General features: G+C 41.0%; 1 protein-coding gene across 1 annotated transcript in view; it reads right to left on the bottom strand.

Moving 5' to 3' along the window:
• drd2b (dopamine receptor D2b) overlaps positions 1 to 18987 on the bottom strand; it is a 39006-nt gene that overhangs the window by 11761 nt on the left and 8258 nt on the right. Inside the window, exon 2 of the mRNA XM_064350985.1 lies at positions 3006 to 3327. Within this exon, the coding sequence (XP_064207055.1) occupies positions 3006 to 3284 (279 nt within the window). The 5' untranslated portion in view covers positions 3285 to 3327. The remainder of the gene's footprint in view (positions 1 to 3005; positions 3328 to 18987) is intronic.

Genomic DNA, 18987 nt, shown 5'->3' with positions numbered 1-18987 from the left:
ATGTCTGTCAATATTGGAACTACAAGCCGCAGATTTCAACTTCATTTAACAAAATTTTCATGGTCAAAACTTGGACATTATTTGTTTCTCTGCAAAATATAATCGATAATCTCTAAGCAAAATTACATACAAATGCACTGCTGTTTCAACCATGACTAAAACAAACATAAATTTTAGGAATGAAGGGAATCTATAGAATTGGATGAATGGATAAAGCTAACAAACTGTACACTGAAGTGACTGTTGTGAGCTGTGGGTACCACAGTGGTATCATCTTTGCGCTAAAAAGACAGCAAGGCAATGTTGTCTTGTCAGTAACTGATCATGAGGAAGGCTTTGTGAGTCCCAGATATTTCTATTCCCTGGAGCAGGCAGACTCAGATTCCCACTGAAATGAACAGACACTTAATAGGCCTGTGCCAAAAACAAAACGGTAATAAAAAACTGAAGACCTCAGACAATAAAAGCAATGACGCATTACTTTCTGACACACAAACACACTTCTCTATTTTCAAATGCACTAAAGGTTTCACTGAACAACAAAGCACCTGTTTATCTGAAGACTTTTTATTTTTTCCTAATTTTAAAATGGCTAGTCAATCATAGTTCTGCCCATATTCAACTGTAACATCTTCCAGCTAGGACCTTTTCCATTACGTAGGGCACTGGGGAAGTGGCATTTTCGTCATGGATTTTGACACTTTGTCTAAGTCATTTGGTAATTTTGTGACTCATCGTGCATGGGAGGAGAGCTGCTTTTGGTGATGTGTCAGTCAAGATCGAGTAGCTCATTGCAATTTTGGGGTTGACTTAGTCTGCGATTTACACCCCTTCTGTTTTCGTAGATAATATGCTGTCCACTTTGACTATAAATCTTGCAGGAAAAATGCATGCTTTTCATTTATTGTTCATTGTATTTTTTCATTTTAAAAGTTCCAATTCCTGTGTTTAGTTATATTTTTAATTACTTATGGTAGTTCTTATACTGCATTGTGATCCCTGGGGTACTGTATTCCGTTCCTTTTCTTACACCTGTCTATAATGAGAAGAATAACAGTAAATGCTTGAATGTGAACGCTCTTTTAATTTTAATTATGTGACTGTAGTTAAAATGAATATCCTGTGCAATGCTGCGGGAGGTCTGCGGCTGACATCGAGCTGTGCGCAGCTCGCCTCTGGTCTTGAAAATACCAACATTCAGGAGCCACATCCATGCCATGCGCAGCCTATGCGCCATCCCACGCGTGACTGCCCATGCCACGCGTGACTCGCCAGCGCCCGCGTTGACTGCGCCATGCGCCCCCTGACTGCGCCATGCGGTGACATTGATTGCAGGCCTTAAGGTCACATAGCAGGGAGGGATTGGCTAAAAACATAGACCAGGCTCAAACTTGTCTAAGCTTGCAGAGTTCATGGCTGTAGATTCATTTCATTTACACAAGTTTTACATTGCAACTAAAGCGTTGAGGAGCAGGAACTAACTTGAGTTCTGTTTTATAAGCAGAAAAAATAATTTATTTACAATCGCTTAGTAAGAAGAAGCATATTACGTAAGCAAGTATAAGAAAGTGAATAATGCATGTGACTTTTTTTATCTGGCTTGGGCCACCATTAGGCATGCAGAGCTCTTTCAAAGTCTAAACTGTTTTAAATATTTCAAGATACAGTTCAGTTTTTATCCAAAACAACTTGTGTTGGGTAATATGCAGTACATTTCCAAAGAAAGCAGCCATCCAAATGTGTACAGAATCTAAGTCATGCTGGAATACAGATGTGTGAACCTCTCACAGCACCACCATCTGCTTACATATTCCTGTAGATAACAGGAAGAATAACACAACAGCACGCTTTAGAGACCGTAACATTCTGCCAGTTTGCCTGGAAATGTTCCTATTTGTTACATTTCTGCAACTCTATAGAGAACACAACGGCAGTTTATAACAATAGAAATTGCTTTATTTTTACATCATGGTACATAGCCTATAGGTTGTTAATTTAGCTGCGAAAATAGCATTTTCAGACATGGATAAAGACATTTTATTATAGCTGAACAACACTTATTTTGAAATAAAACCAGCATGAATCACTATCGTATTTTTTCAGATCAGTTACTTTGCAAACTTATATTTTCCCTATGCTGTATACACTATGTACTGTTGTTTATATACTGTAGGATTATATATTTGCATCATGACATCTTGATCCTTTGATTCTATGTAAAGAATTAGTGTTGATTATCCCTTCTCTCTGCGGTAAAGAAAAATCTAAATATTTGTAATAGGACAGTATATTTAATATTCTTTAGTATATTATAGTATATTTTAATATTTAACCAGCAGCCATACCACCACGCACTCTGCTCCTGCCGACTGGCTGAAGCTAAGCAAGTGTGGGCTTGGTTAGTACTTGGATGGGAGACCACCAGGGAATACTCAATTGCTGCTGGAAGTGGTGTTCATGGGCCAGCAGGGGGAACTTTTCCCTCTGGTCAAAACATCACCAGTTCCCCAGTGCAGTGATGGGGACACTGTGCAGGAAGAGATGCCATCTTTCAGATGCAATGTTAAACTGAGGTCCTGACTCACTGTGGTCATTAAAGATCCCATGACACTATTCGCAATGAGGATCCCCGCTGTCCTGACTAAAATCACAGATCTGGCTCTCGCAAAAACTTGCCACCTAATCATCCCCTGATTTAATTGGCCAAATAAAAAGTGCTCTTCCTCCAGTGGAGCTGCTCAGTGGCCAACAATAGAGGATTGTGGTTGTACTGGGCAGCTCCCAGGTGTGAATGTGTATGAGTGTGAAGCAGGGGGTTCCTGCAAAAGAACATCCGTGCTCAGCGAACCTACCCTGGGTAAATAAAGGTTAAATAAATAAATAAAAATATTTGAAAAAATGACATTCATGCATTTTTTCCCTTCATCATTCAGTTTGGAAAGTACAATGATATTATAGGTTGTTTGTGCACAAAGACAACTATGAGATGGAAAGAAGGGTCTGACCTCAAGGTACACCACCCAGGGCATGACCAGCGTGGCCACCAGTAGATCTGCCACCGCCAGGCTCACTATCAGGTAGTTGGTGGTGGTCTGCAGAGCCTTCTCCCGGGAGACCGCCATGCACACCAGCACGTTGCCGAAGACGATGACGAAGATGAGCAGGGTGAGGAGCATGGCATAGTAGTTGTACCGGTGCTTCCCCTCGCACTCCGTGGAGTTGGCTGACTCTGTCCCGTTGCCATAGTATGACTCGTTGTAGGCATACTCTGCGAGGAAATCCATGGGCTGTGTGTGATTGGCTGAGGCCAGGGACTGGATCTGAAACCTGAAACCAAAAGAGAGGACCTTAAGAAACGACTGGATTGTTTTGTATATGAACATAATGCAATCATAATCAGGGGTATTGCAAAACTTGTCTGATGAAGGAAAGAAATTAACCTCCCCCTCTCCAGTGATGTATCTTTTTTTTATTTCAACAAAACACGTACTGTACATGGTACAAAAAGTTTGAATGACCACGTTCTCTTCAGATGGTAAGATGAAAAAACACAGGGCCAAGGTTCATGAAATAATTTAGGAAACAGTGGGTAGCATTGATTCAAAACCAGAAAAGTTCTTATTTTTCTCTGTTCGTAAGAACAGGGCACAATTATACTTAAGGATGCACTGGTTCCGTTGCCACGGGTCAGATATGAAGGCGCTGCTTCATATCCCGCTTAAAACTGGCCTGAAACGGACAAGTAACATTCTTGTTAGCCCCGTTTGTGAACGGAGAGTATGCTGTCATCAGAGATATATCTGACTTGTCGCCGGACTGTCAATATTCCAATGGGAGCATCAGAATATTCACAAATGCAAATCACAAACAACACATCAAATATATCCATGACCACAGCAAGTAAGCGTAAAAGTTACTAGGTTTTACTCTCGTAATAATCTGACTCCAAATGAAATTAGAATTTAAAATTTGGTTTTAACTATACGTGGATCTTGGAGTGGTTACACTCGACTCTATCTTGTGCCATCATTCCTCAACATATGCTCCCGGGTTTAGCACTATTGTTAAATCTCAGTTCGGTGAAGGCCCCAGAGGTTAGGAGGCTGACCACCATAATACATGCCTTCCTTTGTGCATAGATAGTTATGAGCCCAGGACAGTGTGTATCTATTCCTTAAGGCGAATTTGACAAGAACCGGCGTATAACGCCCATGGGTCCTCTTAAGCCAAAACACCAGAACCAATACAACACCAATCCCGTTAGCGGGCAGATCGTGGTCGCCTATCTAACTTGAAGACCTCACTAAAGACTTTCACTGTACTAGACCGCTGATCAGTAGGTCCTAGTCATAATTGTCCCCCTGAGTATTTAATTGGAATTTTGGCTGAAAAGAAGATAAAATGGATTAGAGTCATGAAGACCACGCAAGTTAAAAATAAGAATTTATTTAACAGGCAGGTAGGTCATTAGCTTCAAATTCACAATCAATTATAAAATACGGAAGGTTTAAAAACATAAATACAGAGTAAAAAGTTCTTACCCAGCCTGTTCAGCTACACACGAAACCAGAGTGTGGGAAGTCGATTACGATCTTCCCTGTTCAGCTACGCAAAGAACACAGTGCAGTGTGGGAAGTCGGTTACGATCTTCCTTGTCTAGCTACATACAGAGCATGTGCAATGTGGGAAGTCGATTACGATCTTCCTTGTCTAGCTACACACAGAGCACAGAGTATGTGCAATGTGGGAAGTCGATTACGATCTTCCTAGATTGCTTTGTCTCCCTTCCTTTTAAGCCAAATCCTGCATTTGGTCTAGGCGGCATTGCCATAAATTAACCTGGCCGAATAATAAAATCTGGAATTTCGGCCCCCACCATTTGGAGGCTGTTAAAACAATTAGTGGGGAAATTGGGAAAAGGAGATGATTACCAGACAGGACATTCCATTGTGATAGTTTTTCCCTGAGTTTCTGAAACTATGTTTTATTAAATGTTATTTGGTATGAAACATATTTCATTCAATTTCTTGAATTTCCCTGAATACGCCCATACCAAACATGTCAAGTGGATGTAATATTATGGTGCAGTTGTCATGAAAATACCCTTTTGTTGAACCATTTTACATGCAATCCATGTTATTATTACATAAGGCATAATACAGTAATATAATGAAAACATGTGCATGGTTTGTAAGGTTTTCCGGGGTTTGTAAATATGATAAACAGATGGTTTAGAGTCCAGATCCAGAAAAGAAATAAAAAGTGTGATGACGAGGGCCCACATAAGGGCACTGTGGTACTGTCAAGTGCAGTTGCCCCACCATTTTGCCAGAGGCCTGATGATCTTTTTACCCTTAATGGCCCCAACACACACACCCCCACAACCATAAACAAAGAGACTAGTTCCCCTTATCTTAGTTGAGTCCAGATGGCAACATTCCAGAGAGCCAAGTGGCCTGCTCATCCATAGGAAGTCCGAGTAACTTATTGTTTTATCACACGGCTCTTGGGTTCTTTGAAGTACAGGATGAGTCCCAGCCTGCAGGCTCGTTCAAATGCCAGCCTTTTCTGGGTCCCAGTTTGGCTCCCCTCTACAAACGGCTATTCAAACACAATGGCCTCAAGAAAAACAACCACATGCCTTAGTCACTACATTCTTTATGATGCATTTAAATTCATCAAAGGATATAAATGTGTCTAATTCTAGATCTTTTTGCAGATTATTCCATGCCCAAGGTGCATAGTAGGAAAATTCAATTTTCCCCAGATCTGTCAAAGCCCGGGGAACATTAAAAAGCAACAATTTGGAGGAGCGTAGCTGGTAACTACCAGAGCTGAGACAGAGAAGGGTACAGAGGTAAGCTGTAAGTTTACCCAGTATCACTTAGAGATAAGAAAAGATACCAGTGCTGTTGTCTGCAAGTGGTCAATGATGTCCAACCCACCAAATCATAAAGAATGCAATGGTGAGCAAGGGACTTCGCATTTGTAATGAGACGTAGAGATGTACGGTACACTGAATCAAGGCTCCGTAAAATGGAGGAGGCTGCATGCATATACAATATGTCACCGTAATCAATCACAAACAGAAAAGTAGCTTCCACAAGCTAGCAGTAGCTAGCTTGCCATTACTATAGTGGTGTACAACTCACCATGTATTTTGGGGTCAAAACTGATTTTGGTACAGCAAGTTACATATTTTCCATATAACCTACCCTGTAATTTTTATAGCTGCTCCATTGAAATGAGTGGGCGGAACAATTGTTCAGGAAATGGTATCTCATCAGTTGGAAAAAAAAATGCAAGATGCAAAGAAACTGCAGACAACTTTTCTCTGGCAACTCTTGTTGCCCAGTTGCTCAGGTTACTGGTCATTGCTCAGGTTCATAAAAAATGAGTGGACTTCTGGCAACTGGTCAACCAAATCGCTCACTGTGTGAGAGGGGAGATAGTTCCCTGTAGTCTAAATGCTGCCGCCAACTGTTCTTTCTTTCCCCGTTCTTCTCCCCCTCTCTCTTTACCTTCCGAGCTCCTCAGTTATGCATTGTTGCTGTTGGTAACTTGTGCATAGTGCATTGATTCACAGCAAGAGAGGCATGCAGCAACTGTCCTATTGATTTAAATAAAGAATAGGTGAGATCTGTATCTTGTGAATCTGTCAATTATATCACCTCTACTCTTTGATAAAGTTCTTTTCGTGAAATTGATTTGTTTCATGGTAATTATTTAAATATTTGCAAATGACACTAGCTTTCTCAAAATGGATTCTGGCATCCAGAAAAAACCCTAATCCCCTTAATGACATCTCCAAGCTACAGTGAGTTGTCTCACTAACTAATTGACAGAAGATCAATAGCTGTGCAATGATCAGGCTGAACAGTGGTCATGGCTCAAAATTTCAAATGCTTGTTCATCCCATGGAGAGAGAATTCTTACCCTGTTTTTGATTTTCTAAAAACCTGACAAAACCAAAACTATTGACGGAATGCAAAGAAGCATAAATGGCATGACTGTACTGCTGCCTGAGCAATGAGAATGTCAGAGAATATTGCAAGTAATCCTTCACTTTCAGAGTAATACAGAAACCCAATTCAAGGTGGCTCCATGACTGGGAAGAGAAAAAAACAACATCAATTTCTATATTATATTGCGACTTGTACTTCGTAATGGGGTGGATTTATGTGCAGATCATAAAAAAAAACATTCAGAGTTTCATTCTGAAGATGACTAACTTTCTTTGCATGATAAAGTGGTCACAGTAAAGTGTGCTCAGGGAGCTTATCAGGGGAAAACCTGACAGCAAGATCAATGGGACTATTTTGTGATTATGAGACTTGTAAGCTTCGTATGATACCGTAAGCGCATAACTTCTTATTTCTTTTAATCTATGTACGTTGTTTTCTTTTGGATGATCATAACAGTTGATGAAATGGTTAAAACGATTCTCTCCGAGCACTTTAATTCAGGTGCACACAATCAAGCTCTGCCGTTACAGTATGCAATTTGCTGTGCTTTGTTTAGAACTGTCAGCCAGGGAGGGCAGGCCATATTCGTTGCAAAGAAAGAAACTGCTTTACAAAGATACTGCCTGCTCCTGATTTACTAATTTGTGGTGATTTGTCACCAGCTGCAACACTGATATGGTGGCAACAAATTTATTGGATATTAACCCAAATTCATTTAAAACCTGGCATGCGTTACAACAGATCCTTCTGGGATTGTTTAACTGCGCATATTTAGATGAAAATACAGAGCAGACACACACCCCTTTCTCCACCACAATTAAAGCAGACACCAGCTACCCACAATCTTTTTCTGGAAGGCGCACCATAGCCCTCTGCCTGGCTGTTGTGCACGGACTTCCTGGTACAGCCACATCTTTGCAAACTACGGAAACACATTTTGCAAATCTGCAAATCCATCCATCCTCCTCCTCCTCCTCCTCCTCCTCCTCTCTTCTTTCAGAGATAGATTTTCCAGTAGAAGAGGAACCTCTGTGCAGACCAGATTGGCCTCATTTCCTTTCGATTTCAGCCCCCCACCACCCTCCACAACAGTGATGTATTTAGACCTACATTTAATGTTTCCAATGAGCAAGGGAAATTAAAGCAATCCATATTAATGTGATGTAAATAGCCAAACTCCGGATTCATGCCCATGAAAAAGGATGAGCCAGTCCTAAATGGAAATCTCCTTTGCCAATGCACAGACTGTGCAAAGGTGCTATGAAGGAAAAATATTACAGCACAAGCTGCGCTGTTTGTTTCTCATTACCGAGTTGTAATCAGTTGCAAGATTCAATGCTGCTACCCCTTTCCCACATCTGCATATATTATACAGTGCCATGCAAGTTACAGACAAACAGAGGTGATTATTTTTGAGTGTGGATTTTCATTAAAACTACCCAAGTGCTAGCCCCTAGCAGATGTTATACACAAGATTAAGCATTACAAAGTTACCAATAAAGGTATTTTCATGAAGCCATGGTAATACAGATATACCAATATGAATCAGTACATCAGGGTGTAATTATACCAGTAGAGCAAATATTTTAGATCTTGTTTCAGGAGTTATCACATGACCTGGTACTCTGCAATTTGTGACCTCTTGGCCCCCTCCTCACTTCTCTCTCTCCCTCTCTCTCTACCACTCTGTTTTTATGGCACATTTAATTGGCACTGGGCTGTCTCTGTCTTTATCTAATCTGCTTTACCACTGACTGATTTTATTAGCTAAGATCAGACCTGTTGGTGATCAATACTGCCCATTTATAAAGACAAAAAATGAGAAGGTAATTATGTTTAATAACACTGCCTGAAATAATTACAGCTGATTTAAGTTTTGTATTTCAAATGGCTTTTCAGTTACAATGAAGTATCCCATTGGAAGAAACAGCCTTTTGCTACTCATGGATTAGCACTACAAGAAAAATTGTTCATATTTTCAATTGTTATGACTATGGAGTCTCTAGGCTAATACTTTGAGGTAATGTAATTTAGAATTCAATTTAAGATATTGTAAATAGTCTTTATTTTCAATGCCATGGAGTGGAAACTAAATTGTATGTTTTGGTTAGGTAATACTAATGATAGTTCCGGTGGCTTGGGATTTGTCTTGTCGTTCACTTTTGTCTAGTGTTATTCCAGGATGAGGCTTATCCTCATCAAAGGTATACCAATGCAGCACAGTGTGTTTGAATTGAAATGAAGTGCCTGCGAGAGACATCTTTGCCCGTTGTTCATCAAACCTACGTGCAGAAAAGAGCATTCGGGAGACAGCCAGCCGGCGACAGAAGTCATCTAAATAGACTGCTGCGCTAAATAATGTCTTTGTCGAAATCAGCGGGAAGGCAGCATTTGTCTTTCCCTTCCCACATGTCCTCTTTCTCAGATCAATATTTTTTATGCAGTAGGATTAGTCTGAACACACCCTTTGAATTACTGCTGTTTTCTTTCAGCGCTTGGCCCACAAATTTATTTGCAGGCAGGGGCAGTGACAGCCAGCCGGGTGTGAGGAAGTTGCAGCAAGTTGCATAATGGCAGCCCAGTTGAAGCTTTGCGAGAGGAAAAGCCAAAAGTTACATTTTCCTCGTTTTTCACATTTTCTCACATATTTTTGCTGCTACTTACTTTACGTTGAAATGTCTCACCCAGCATTCTGAAATGTACATCAAAATATCTCAAAATACAAGGATTTATAAAGGTTCCATTTTTCAAAACTATATGGCAATGAACTACTAAATTTTGTGGGTATATGGAAAAAAAACAATGAATTGTTGGTGGGAATTCTCTTTGTGTCCAAAGCACAATTCCAACTCCAACACCATAATCAGCAAAACACCTAAAACCATAAGTGAGTCATGCTTAATGAGGAAATGTTTTGATGCTGGAACGATCAATTAATACAGAAATTGACTATAGTTGTTTAAAGCTCTTCCTAAGATTGTCCAGTTGCATGCCAGTTGTTTTTAAAGCATCTATAGTTATCCAAAAAATATTCACATATGGAAAAAGAGTGGTAGAGACTTTGGCAACTTTAGTTACCCGCGGGCTTAAATGGGTTAGAATATTGGAGAGCGCTCATCAAGCTACCAATCGTACATTGCAGTGTCATGTGGAGAGTTGCAGAACACACACTTGGGCCCTCACATTGAAGGTGCATAGACACCTTCTTGGCCAACCCTAACCCTCATTACCCTCAACCATCCTGTTATTCAGAAATACTGTATTAAGGTCTCCTTACATTGTTATGAAATGGGCCTATGCAATTAACATAAGGTAATGCCAAGTGTTAACCCCTGTCACCAGCTGGTCAAAGTTTTGGTTCATACCTTTTATTTTACACCACATACCTAATTTGAATACAAGAGACTATTAATACATTAATTAATAGTAGCTATTAACCCCATATATTGAGAGGGAGTCTACATTTTTTTGATGATTATTCATATATGACTATTGTTTGCTCAGGAAGAAACTCTATTAGTTCCTGATGTGTTAAGCATTAGTCTTCATTCATCATGATGCATGCATTAGCTTGGCTTGGCAGAGGTTAGGTCAGAATAGTGTTCACTGTGTGAACTAAACCGTGTTCTTGGCTAGAAATAGCTGTACGAAAAAGTATTGTATCTTACTGAACCTGTGTTTTGAAGTTGTCCATGACCATGAAATGCACCTTGGTATGTCGCTTTGGATAAAAGCGTCTGCCAAATAAATGTAATGTAATTAGATTAAGTATTAGTGAATGCCTACTTGTGTACCATTATTATAAAGTGTGACATAAAAAAAACGTGGTAGATACTCATAAGCAGAACGACATACAGTAGCAAAGAACATTGTATTATTCTCAGGAGAGTCCCATGTATAATCAATAAGTGTAATTTTAACCCAACAAACAACAATGTGTATTGAAACAAAAGAAGGTACCAGCTATACCTATAACATTATCTGAAAGGAAATCCACACACACACACATGCACACACAATTTGAAATGTCACAATCTGCAAACAGATTTTGCTCATTAAAGTGAGACTTTTAGAGTGATAAAATCCTACTACAAAGCCCGAAAGCCTTGAGCTTTTGCCAGATGAGCAGAAGGCAGAATAAATGAATCATATTGCTCATGTAGAATCATTTGCTTTGATGCGAACTGGCAATGGCTTGGATGTGAATATATGCAATATATACAAACAATCTGTTGACTCTAATGTCATGATAATGGTGATATGTGATGCTTTGCTGCATTCCCCTGTATCTGCTTGGCCTGGGTGATTCCCTTCGGGAAATCAGGGATATCAGCTATCAATCAGGAGAGGGTTTAAAAGTGATGGCCTGATGACATTCGCTGTCAGTGTCACTATCTAATCAATGTGGGTGGATAACTAAATTGATCCGATGAGGTAATGCTTTCTTGGATGCAGTGACAATCAGTGTCAGGAAAAAATCTTTGATGTTTTTTTAACCCTTGTAGGAGTTTCAAATAGTAATGAATCCATTCTGGAAAGGACTCAAGAGACCAGAGTGATGAGCTCCAATTTGAGAGCCACAAAAATAAAAGCAAAAAACTGTGAAACTTGGAAAAGAGATAAGAAATCTGTGAGGGTGTTGGTTACTAAAGACAAAAATGCCTCACAAAGCAATCTTTTTAAATATTTAAGCAAAAAGAGATCTTCATTGAACTTTAAATATCAGCCACATTACAGGAAAGCACTCCAGTAAAGGTTCACCTTAACATTTACATCTGTTCTGCCTTCGTTGACCTTTTCCCACAAGTGACGTTTATTTTCATTTATGCGTTTATTTATTAATATCTAACTTTGCCAGTTTGGTATTATTTTTGAAAGTTGACATTTAAAATGCACTCCTTATTTCAGTGTCAAAATCAAAAATATGAGGGTAGGACTGTGGATTGTACGTCATCTGTAATGACTATATATTTAGCATGATTATATAAATTTACATTATCCAAAGTAAATTACTAAGATGACATTTTTACATGTACTCCAAATCTATACAGCTGGATGTTTTCACTGAAGCAACTGAGGTTGAGAGTATCATGCTCAAGCATAAACCAGCAGCACCCCAGGCAAGAATTAAACCTACTATCTTGGCACCACAAGCCCAGTTCCCTACGCAATTTACATGGCAAGACTATGTATTACTACTACTACTGCAGCTATTACTGATACTGCTGATACTACTTGTACTACTACTGGTACAGCTGATGCTCTTACTACTACTATGATTACTACAGAGTGCCCCTGTGTGGCTGGGGGATTGATTCCTGGTCATGGCTCTTTCTGTGCTCTGGTCCTCTCTGCCTTCCTCCTGCCTGGTTTATAATTCTAATCAAGGCTGGTGTTTAGCTGGCCAAACCTCATAATATATTTATAATGTTTACACAAGCCTAAACAAGAGATTATAGTGCTTGAAGTACACTTGGGAAACAATCACACGCTCATGCCCACGCACACAGATGCGTGTACACACACACACACACACACATGCACACACATTTATAAAACTGTTGACATGTGAGGCATTTCTGTCTGTTAACCCACACTCTCACATTAATTCACAACAATGGTGTGATTGTTTCCCAGTGGCTTAGTTAAAATAAACTGAATTGACCAATCTCCTTTGGAGGGAAAAAAGTGTCAGCCTTTGGAGGGTTAGTATGGCAGTTGCTGTTTGCGTATGTTCTAGGTGACTTTCTCCTTGGTTATTATTTTCTCTTCAATGGGAAAAGAACCCATAATATTTCAAAATGGCACTCCTGAGGTGCAATTTTTCTTCATTTTGACTGTATAGCGTATAGACTATGAGGATAGCATGACCCACACATGAACTTTATTTTTAGGCTACCTAATGGTATTCAGACATAGCTAATGCAGTTAATACATGTAGCTATACTTTTAACTACAGTCTCATAATTAAAATGAAAAGATTGTTCAAGTTCAAGTTGTGTTTATTGTCATTCTTCTCATTGCATATGGGTGCAAAAAAAACAGACTACAGTACACTGGGACCACAGTGCAGTATAAGAAAACAATTAAAAATGATTAAAAACTGACATAAATACTGGACTTAACATATAAAAGAAAAAATACAATGAACAATACAAAGTATACACTTTTCCTGCTTGGGGTATTTATATAAAAATCAAATTGGATGGCATATGATCTGGTCTGAGCAGGTGGCTGGCACAGGTAAAAATCGCTGACTAAGCTGACACCAAAATTGCAATCTCCTGCACAAAAATTGTAATGCACTGCTTGATCCTCACTGACACAGCCCCAACAGTGCCTTTCCTCCCACTCCAAAATTACCAAATGGGCTCAGGCATGTCAAAATCCACAATGAAAATACCACTTCGTCAGTGTGCCAGCTCGCCACGCACCATTTGCCAGCCGGAAAATAGAACCCTTACTGTCAAACTCTAAAATGTACAACTGAGAGCACTTATGCATTATACATTTGGTATTTGTAAAGTGAATAGCCAGGGCAGCAATGTCTTATCACTCTTTGACAACATATGTATATTTAAGGCATGGATTCACTCAGCATTAATCCTTGACTCTTTCTTCGCAAACCCAGTTATACAAGCTTACTAAACCAAACTGTTGACAGAAAACTCCCATTCAAAAATGAGAGTTTCTGAGTTAAGGGGATGCAGGCAAAGGACTATGACACTTGGATCCAGGATGAAGCTGTTGAGTCTGCCTTAGAGAACGTGACTCGAATAACCAACGGGGGGCAACACTTCTAGCCGAGACACACATACAGAATGTATATTCCAAAGGATCCTGAAAAATATGGCACATCTTCATGTTCAGGAATGAGTCCTATTGGACAGGCATGCAGGGACAGTTAAACAGAGACAGGATGTTGGTATTGTCATCATTCTCATGGAAACCAGAGATATCACTGATTACCATGGTAACAACCAATGGAAGAATGCCAAAGTTGGATACCTTCTGGCTTTACCGCCTGGATACTCCCAGGTTTGATGGAAGTACAATCAGGACAACCACCAATCATCTTCAGTATTGACCTGTTTCTTATTACCAACTCCTTGATTGCCAACGCCTAGATCTTCTCCTTGATTCTGTGATTTCTGTGTGAAGGGTGACAACACTGATGTCTGGTGCTTGGGCACAGGTGGTACCATCCACAATATAATGCATGAGTGGACCAGTTAGAAGGTGGAGGTGCTATGATGTGGGGCAACATTTGCCAATACTTTTCCAGCCCAGATTAAAATGTCTGTGATGGACTAAGTGCCTTATTCACCTGATGAATTCTGAACAGAGCACCACTTGGAGATTTAATTGAGAGTAATAAAAGCTCTTGTGATGTTTATGCTGTATTGCAGGGTAGGAGATATTGACCTCATTCACTGAATAAACAGATCCCCTGGCTACTTAACATCCCTTTAAATTTGAAAATGGTTTAGAACGTTAACGTGTGACAGGTGTCCGTGTTTGTGTCATATTACATACAGACTGTTTTTGGCATTGTATCTGACATTTTTGCTTTGTTGCTTCTGTAGTAACTGTAAACATAATCTTTTTTTACGGCCCTTTTAATAAACCTCATTACAGTATAATTAAAAACAAACCGTTCGCTCAGTTATAAAACCTTGGCATAGATGCCTGCTGCCTGCTGTTGAATCGCTGTTCGGCTCGGTGAGGCTGTGTGAACCTGGAGCTGCATTCGTGTGCATAAAGCGTAACCTCAGAAAACCCTGCCGCTCGGCAGGGCAGTGGATCTGCGCGCTGCATTGCCTGAGGGGCCTGGAATACAGCCGCTGCCCTGCAGACGCCCTGCAGACGCCCCGTGGTGGCCCCGCTCTGCCTCCACCTGTTTGCGCGTCCAGATGCATGTCAGTGTGCCCGCTGCTCAGACGCCGCCTGGGCACCGCCGCCCTGACAGGCACGTGGCGCCGCAGCCAGGCGCCCAGCTGCCACGTCCACCCTCACGGCCAGGGCCCTTCAGGAGGTAAGTGGTGTAGGTCGGTTTTGGAAATAAATCCTGTTGGAAATGCATTATGTTTGGGCAAGCAGTGCCAGTCAGCACCGCCCATGTAAAGGGCCTTCTGCTCTGCCTGAGCTCTGTACGATAAAGATTTGGCCTTAACACTCTCCGCAAAGTTTTTTTAATAAGAAAACCTAAGATCAGTTTCAAGCTCTAATTACATTTTATGATCTATACATAATTGAGTCCTATAAAATAAACTGATGAGCGTTTGCTTAGGAGGGCAACTCTGTTCCCTTTATGTTTCGTAAGCGATTCACAGCTATTATCCAGACATTTTCCTTCTCTCATCCCTGCCAATAGTGAAAACAGCATAACGGTGATTAGAATTGTATTATTTTTTTTTCTTCTTTCGGCTGTTCCCTTTCGGGGTCGCCAAAGTGGATCATCCTGATCCAAATGTTTTGATTTGGCATATGTTTTATACCGGATGCCCTTCCTGACGCAACCCTCCCATTTATCCGGCACTACGAATGCACTGACTTGCGCATCCCCAGTGGCTGGGTTTTTTGGGGCATTGGCCGGGATACGAACCCGGGTCGGCGTGGCAGGCGGGAACTCTACCACTGGGCCACCAATGCGTGAGTCTAAGTCTAAATCAAAAGGAAATCAGAATGTTGAGTTTATTCTCACATCTCATCCCTTTAGCTTAATATTCTTAAAAGATGGCAAATCAGCTGTGTACTACAGGGGAAAAATTCAATTCAATTCAATTTCCCAAGCTCCCATCATATTTTGGGCTTTTGTATGCAACATCTGTTCTTTGTTACACAATCACCCTAATCTCTCAAACCATAAATGACACCACATCTGATCTACTGCTGTGCACAGGTACAAGTGCAGATAGATAATTAATACTAATTAATAACAAAACCAATTACAAAATACAGCTGGAATAAAAAAGAAAACAACCAGAAGACCAGGGAAACTGGCAGTTTGCATGTAAGCATTAGCAAATGAAAAGTAAAATAAGTCAGAGTATGTATGGAGATTTTCATTATTATTCATTTTGATAGATACATTAAATGAGGAGCATCAGTTATTGGTTCAGGAAAACTCAATGAAACGGCAGGATGTATTCAAATACACACACAGAAGATTAATGAGAACACAAAGAATGAGTTTCAACCTTTCCTGTGATCCTCTATACGCCTAACTGCACTCAAGGTGAGTGCATGTTCAACAAAGATTTTGCTGGTGAGAGAAAAATTAGAAGAAAATTAATGACCCATAGCTTTGAGTAGGACCAGAAGGAAGCATCCTGGATATATTTTTCACACCCACTGGCCTTGCATTATTGAGCAGAGCTCAACTCCAAAAAAATGTCTTAATTACCAGGATTTTCTTTTACACATCATCTGGGAAATTGATCACGGCGAGAACACACACAAACATTGATCAGAATCAGAATCAGAATCAGAATCGAATTTATTGCCAAGTACATTTACACATACGAGGAATTTGCTTTGGTCAACACACCGAGGCAGCCATCTGCGGCGCCAACTTATTAGATGAGAAATGAGAGAACAGGAGGAAGGAGGAGGAAGAAAAACAGTCCTTTCAATGAAACGAGAGGGCACTCGTTTCATTGAAACGAAGAAAAACCTCAGCACATAGCAACATCATAAAAACATTACAAACATTACAAACATTACAACAAAAACTCGAAGACTTGCACATGTGGTAGGGGGTAGGTGTGTCGGGGAGGGAAGTGTCGCAGCACAGACACTGGGGGAGCGCGCAGCCGCTCAGGCGCAGCGCATCAACCCTCAGCAGACTGCACTGTAACGGGGAGGGAGGGGGGTGGGAGCTAAGAAGGCGTTGAGTAGAGGTGGTGTGTGTGTTATCTTCATGTGCGTGTGTGTGTAAGTCCATGGACTTCATCTCCACCACAGTCTCAACATTGTCTCTGCCGTCTGATACTGATGACGAGGACACGGCCGTTGCCGTGGAGATGACCTCGAAGAGTCCTGATCCAGAGACAAAGTTCCATAGGAGCAGGGAGGTGGGGGTAGGGCCGAGCATCTGGCTGCATAACAATCCAGGAGAGTGGAGAGATATCAGCCTTCCAAGGCCGATGTGGGGAGCCAATGAGGATAAGGATTGTTTTGGGTTCAGGCAGACTTCTGCATTTTTCGTCTACCTTTAGTCCTGTGGTTCTCTCAGCGTTGTTCCAATCATCCGAATTAGTGGCCCATTTCAGTGAGCCGAACCGACAACTTCTCCAAGTTGGTATCCGTCATGCGAATTTGCGATCCAATCGCATCCAGTTTGCGATTGAGCTCACAAATCGCTTGAGTCTGAGTGTTGACAGCCCTGCCCGTTCCCTCAATGGCGGGCAGCTTCCCAATTAGTGCTGCCAACGCCTTCGGCATTTTGCGATAAATCAGGATGCTGCCAGCTCCAAACAGCAGAAAGCCTGTTATCATAATTCCAATCAAGTAAACGTCTTCAACATCCTCAACGGAAAGGATCGACAGGCACACGACCCTCCACTCGTTCCAGGAGTCCATCGTGTATCCGGCTGCAAACGTTCCGTCAGGGCAAGAGGGCTCTCCCTGACCCGTTGATGAAAGCTTCCATAATTCCACAATACGTTTCCATGACCTATAATGTTTTTTTTTTCATACTATATCCATGGTATATATTTGCTATACATTGAGCTGCAGTACAGAAGGATATAATGGTCTCCACTGGTGTGGGTGTCGAAAGATTACTGTGACACAAATGTAACATGTTGGCAACAAGCTGTCAACTGAATACACTTTTTCATTGTACCAAGATTACAAACCTGTGGCTTCACGGGTTTAAAACATCCTGTTCCCATGTCTAGAGCCTCTCAGTTCTCAAGTCCCAATTGTTCCCGGTCTACTTATTAGTGTTGAGCTTCCCAAAGGAATCAAACACCTAATTTCCAGATGGGGCAGTGTTCTAAAGATCACCTTCAGGGTACCTGAGATGCTATCTCCTCAAATATTTTTTCCCCTTCAGATTTTTTCATGGTTTTATTTGTCCTTCAGGAGGAACAACCTACACTGTACTTAATGTTGTCCCTCTTCCATTATTAATTGTTTAATTTGCAACAATATATATTTGCACACAGTATATATAATATGCCACTTTGGTATTAATGCACTGGGATTTACGGTACACCTATGGAACCAGTGCTGCCTTAATGCTATCCATGTGGAATTACGTTGTTTGAAGACATTGGCATTTAATCCATTGAATTCATTCTCATTGATTAATAGATCCTTAGAACCTACCCCGTAATGAGTTGCCAGGACAAAAACAAATGGAGCATTAATAGCAATGTGTGTGTGTGTGTGTGTGTGTCTGTGTGCATTTGAGTGTGTGCGTGTGTGAGTGCATGCGTGTTTGATGGCACCATCTTTAGCTTCTTAAAAAAATGGAAAGCATTCAGTCAGCTTCTGACAAAGCGCCGTTTTCATTGTGTAAGTTTGGGCCTGTTTTTCCCTCTGCTCCCTTCCAACAGCATTAGGCTTCGCGGCTCATTCTGTTTCTTCTTTTTGATGTTAAAGCCTGCCTGCGCCTGTAGAACACTGTAGCAAATTGCATTGATGGGCACAAGGGGGCTGCCGTGCTGTCAGCCATCACTGCTCTGCGCAGAGCAGGGCTAATTTCACAGTGTCAAAACTGCGAGGGAAAAAAGGGTAATTTTGCGGTTGTTAAGCCTGCCTAATATGCGCAGGAGGTGGGGGGAGGACTTCCTGTTCAAACCTGATACGATGCACCTGCACCTGCCTGGATACAACGTCAAATCACATCTGAAAATACAGCACCAGGCCCCTCCAGGAGGTGAGACTGAGAGACATGAATACACGGTACATCTGTGGGAGCCACTTCAGTCTGACCACCCTTCTGTACCCTGATTCCCATTCCCCTCTTCCAAATGTTCCCACTCTTACATATCTTACATATTCAAGATTC

Source organism: Anguilla rostrata, chromosome 9 (assembly GCF_018555375.3).
Source record: "Anguilla rostrata isolate EN2019 chromosome 9, ASM1855537v3, whole genome shotgun sequence".
In the NCBI taxonomy this organism is placed as follows: domain Eukaryota; kingdom Metazoa; phylum Chordata; class Actinopteri; order Anguilliformes; family Anguillidae; genus Anguilla; species Anguilla rostrata.
The sequence above is the reverse complement of the archived record's forward strand: the minus strand, read 5'-3'. Positions and strand labels throughout refer to the sequence as shown.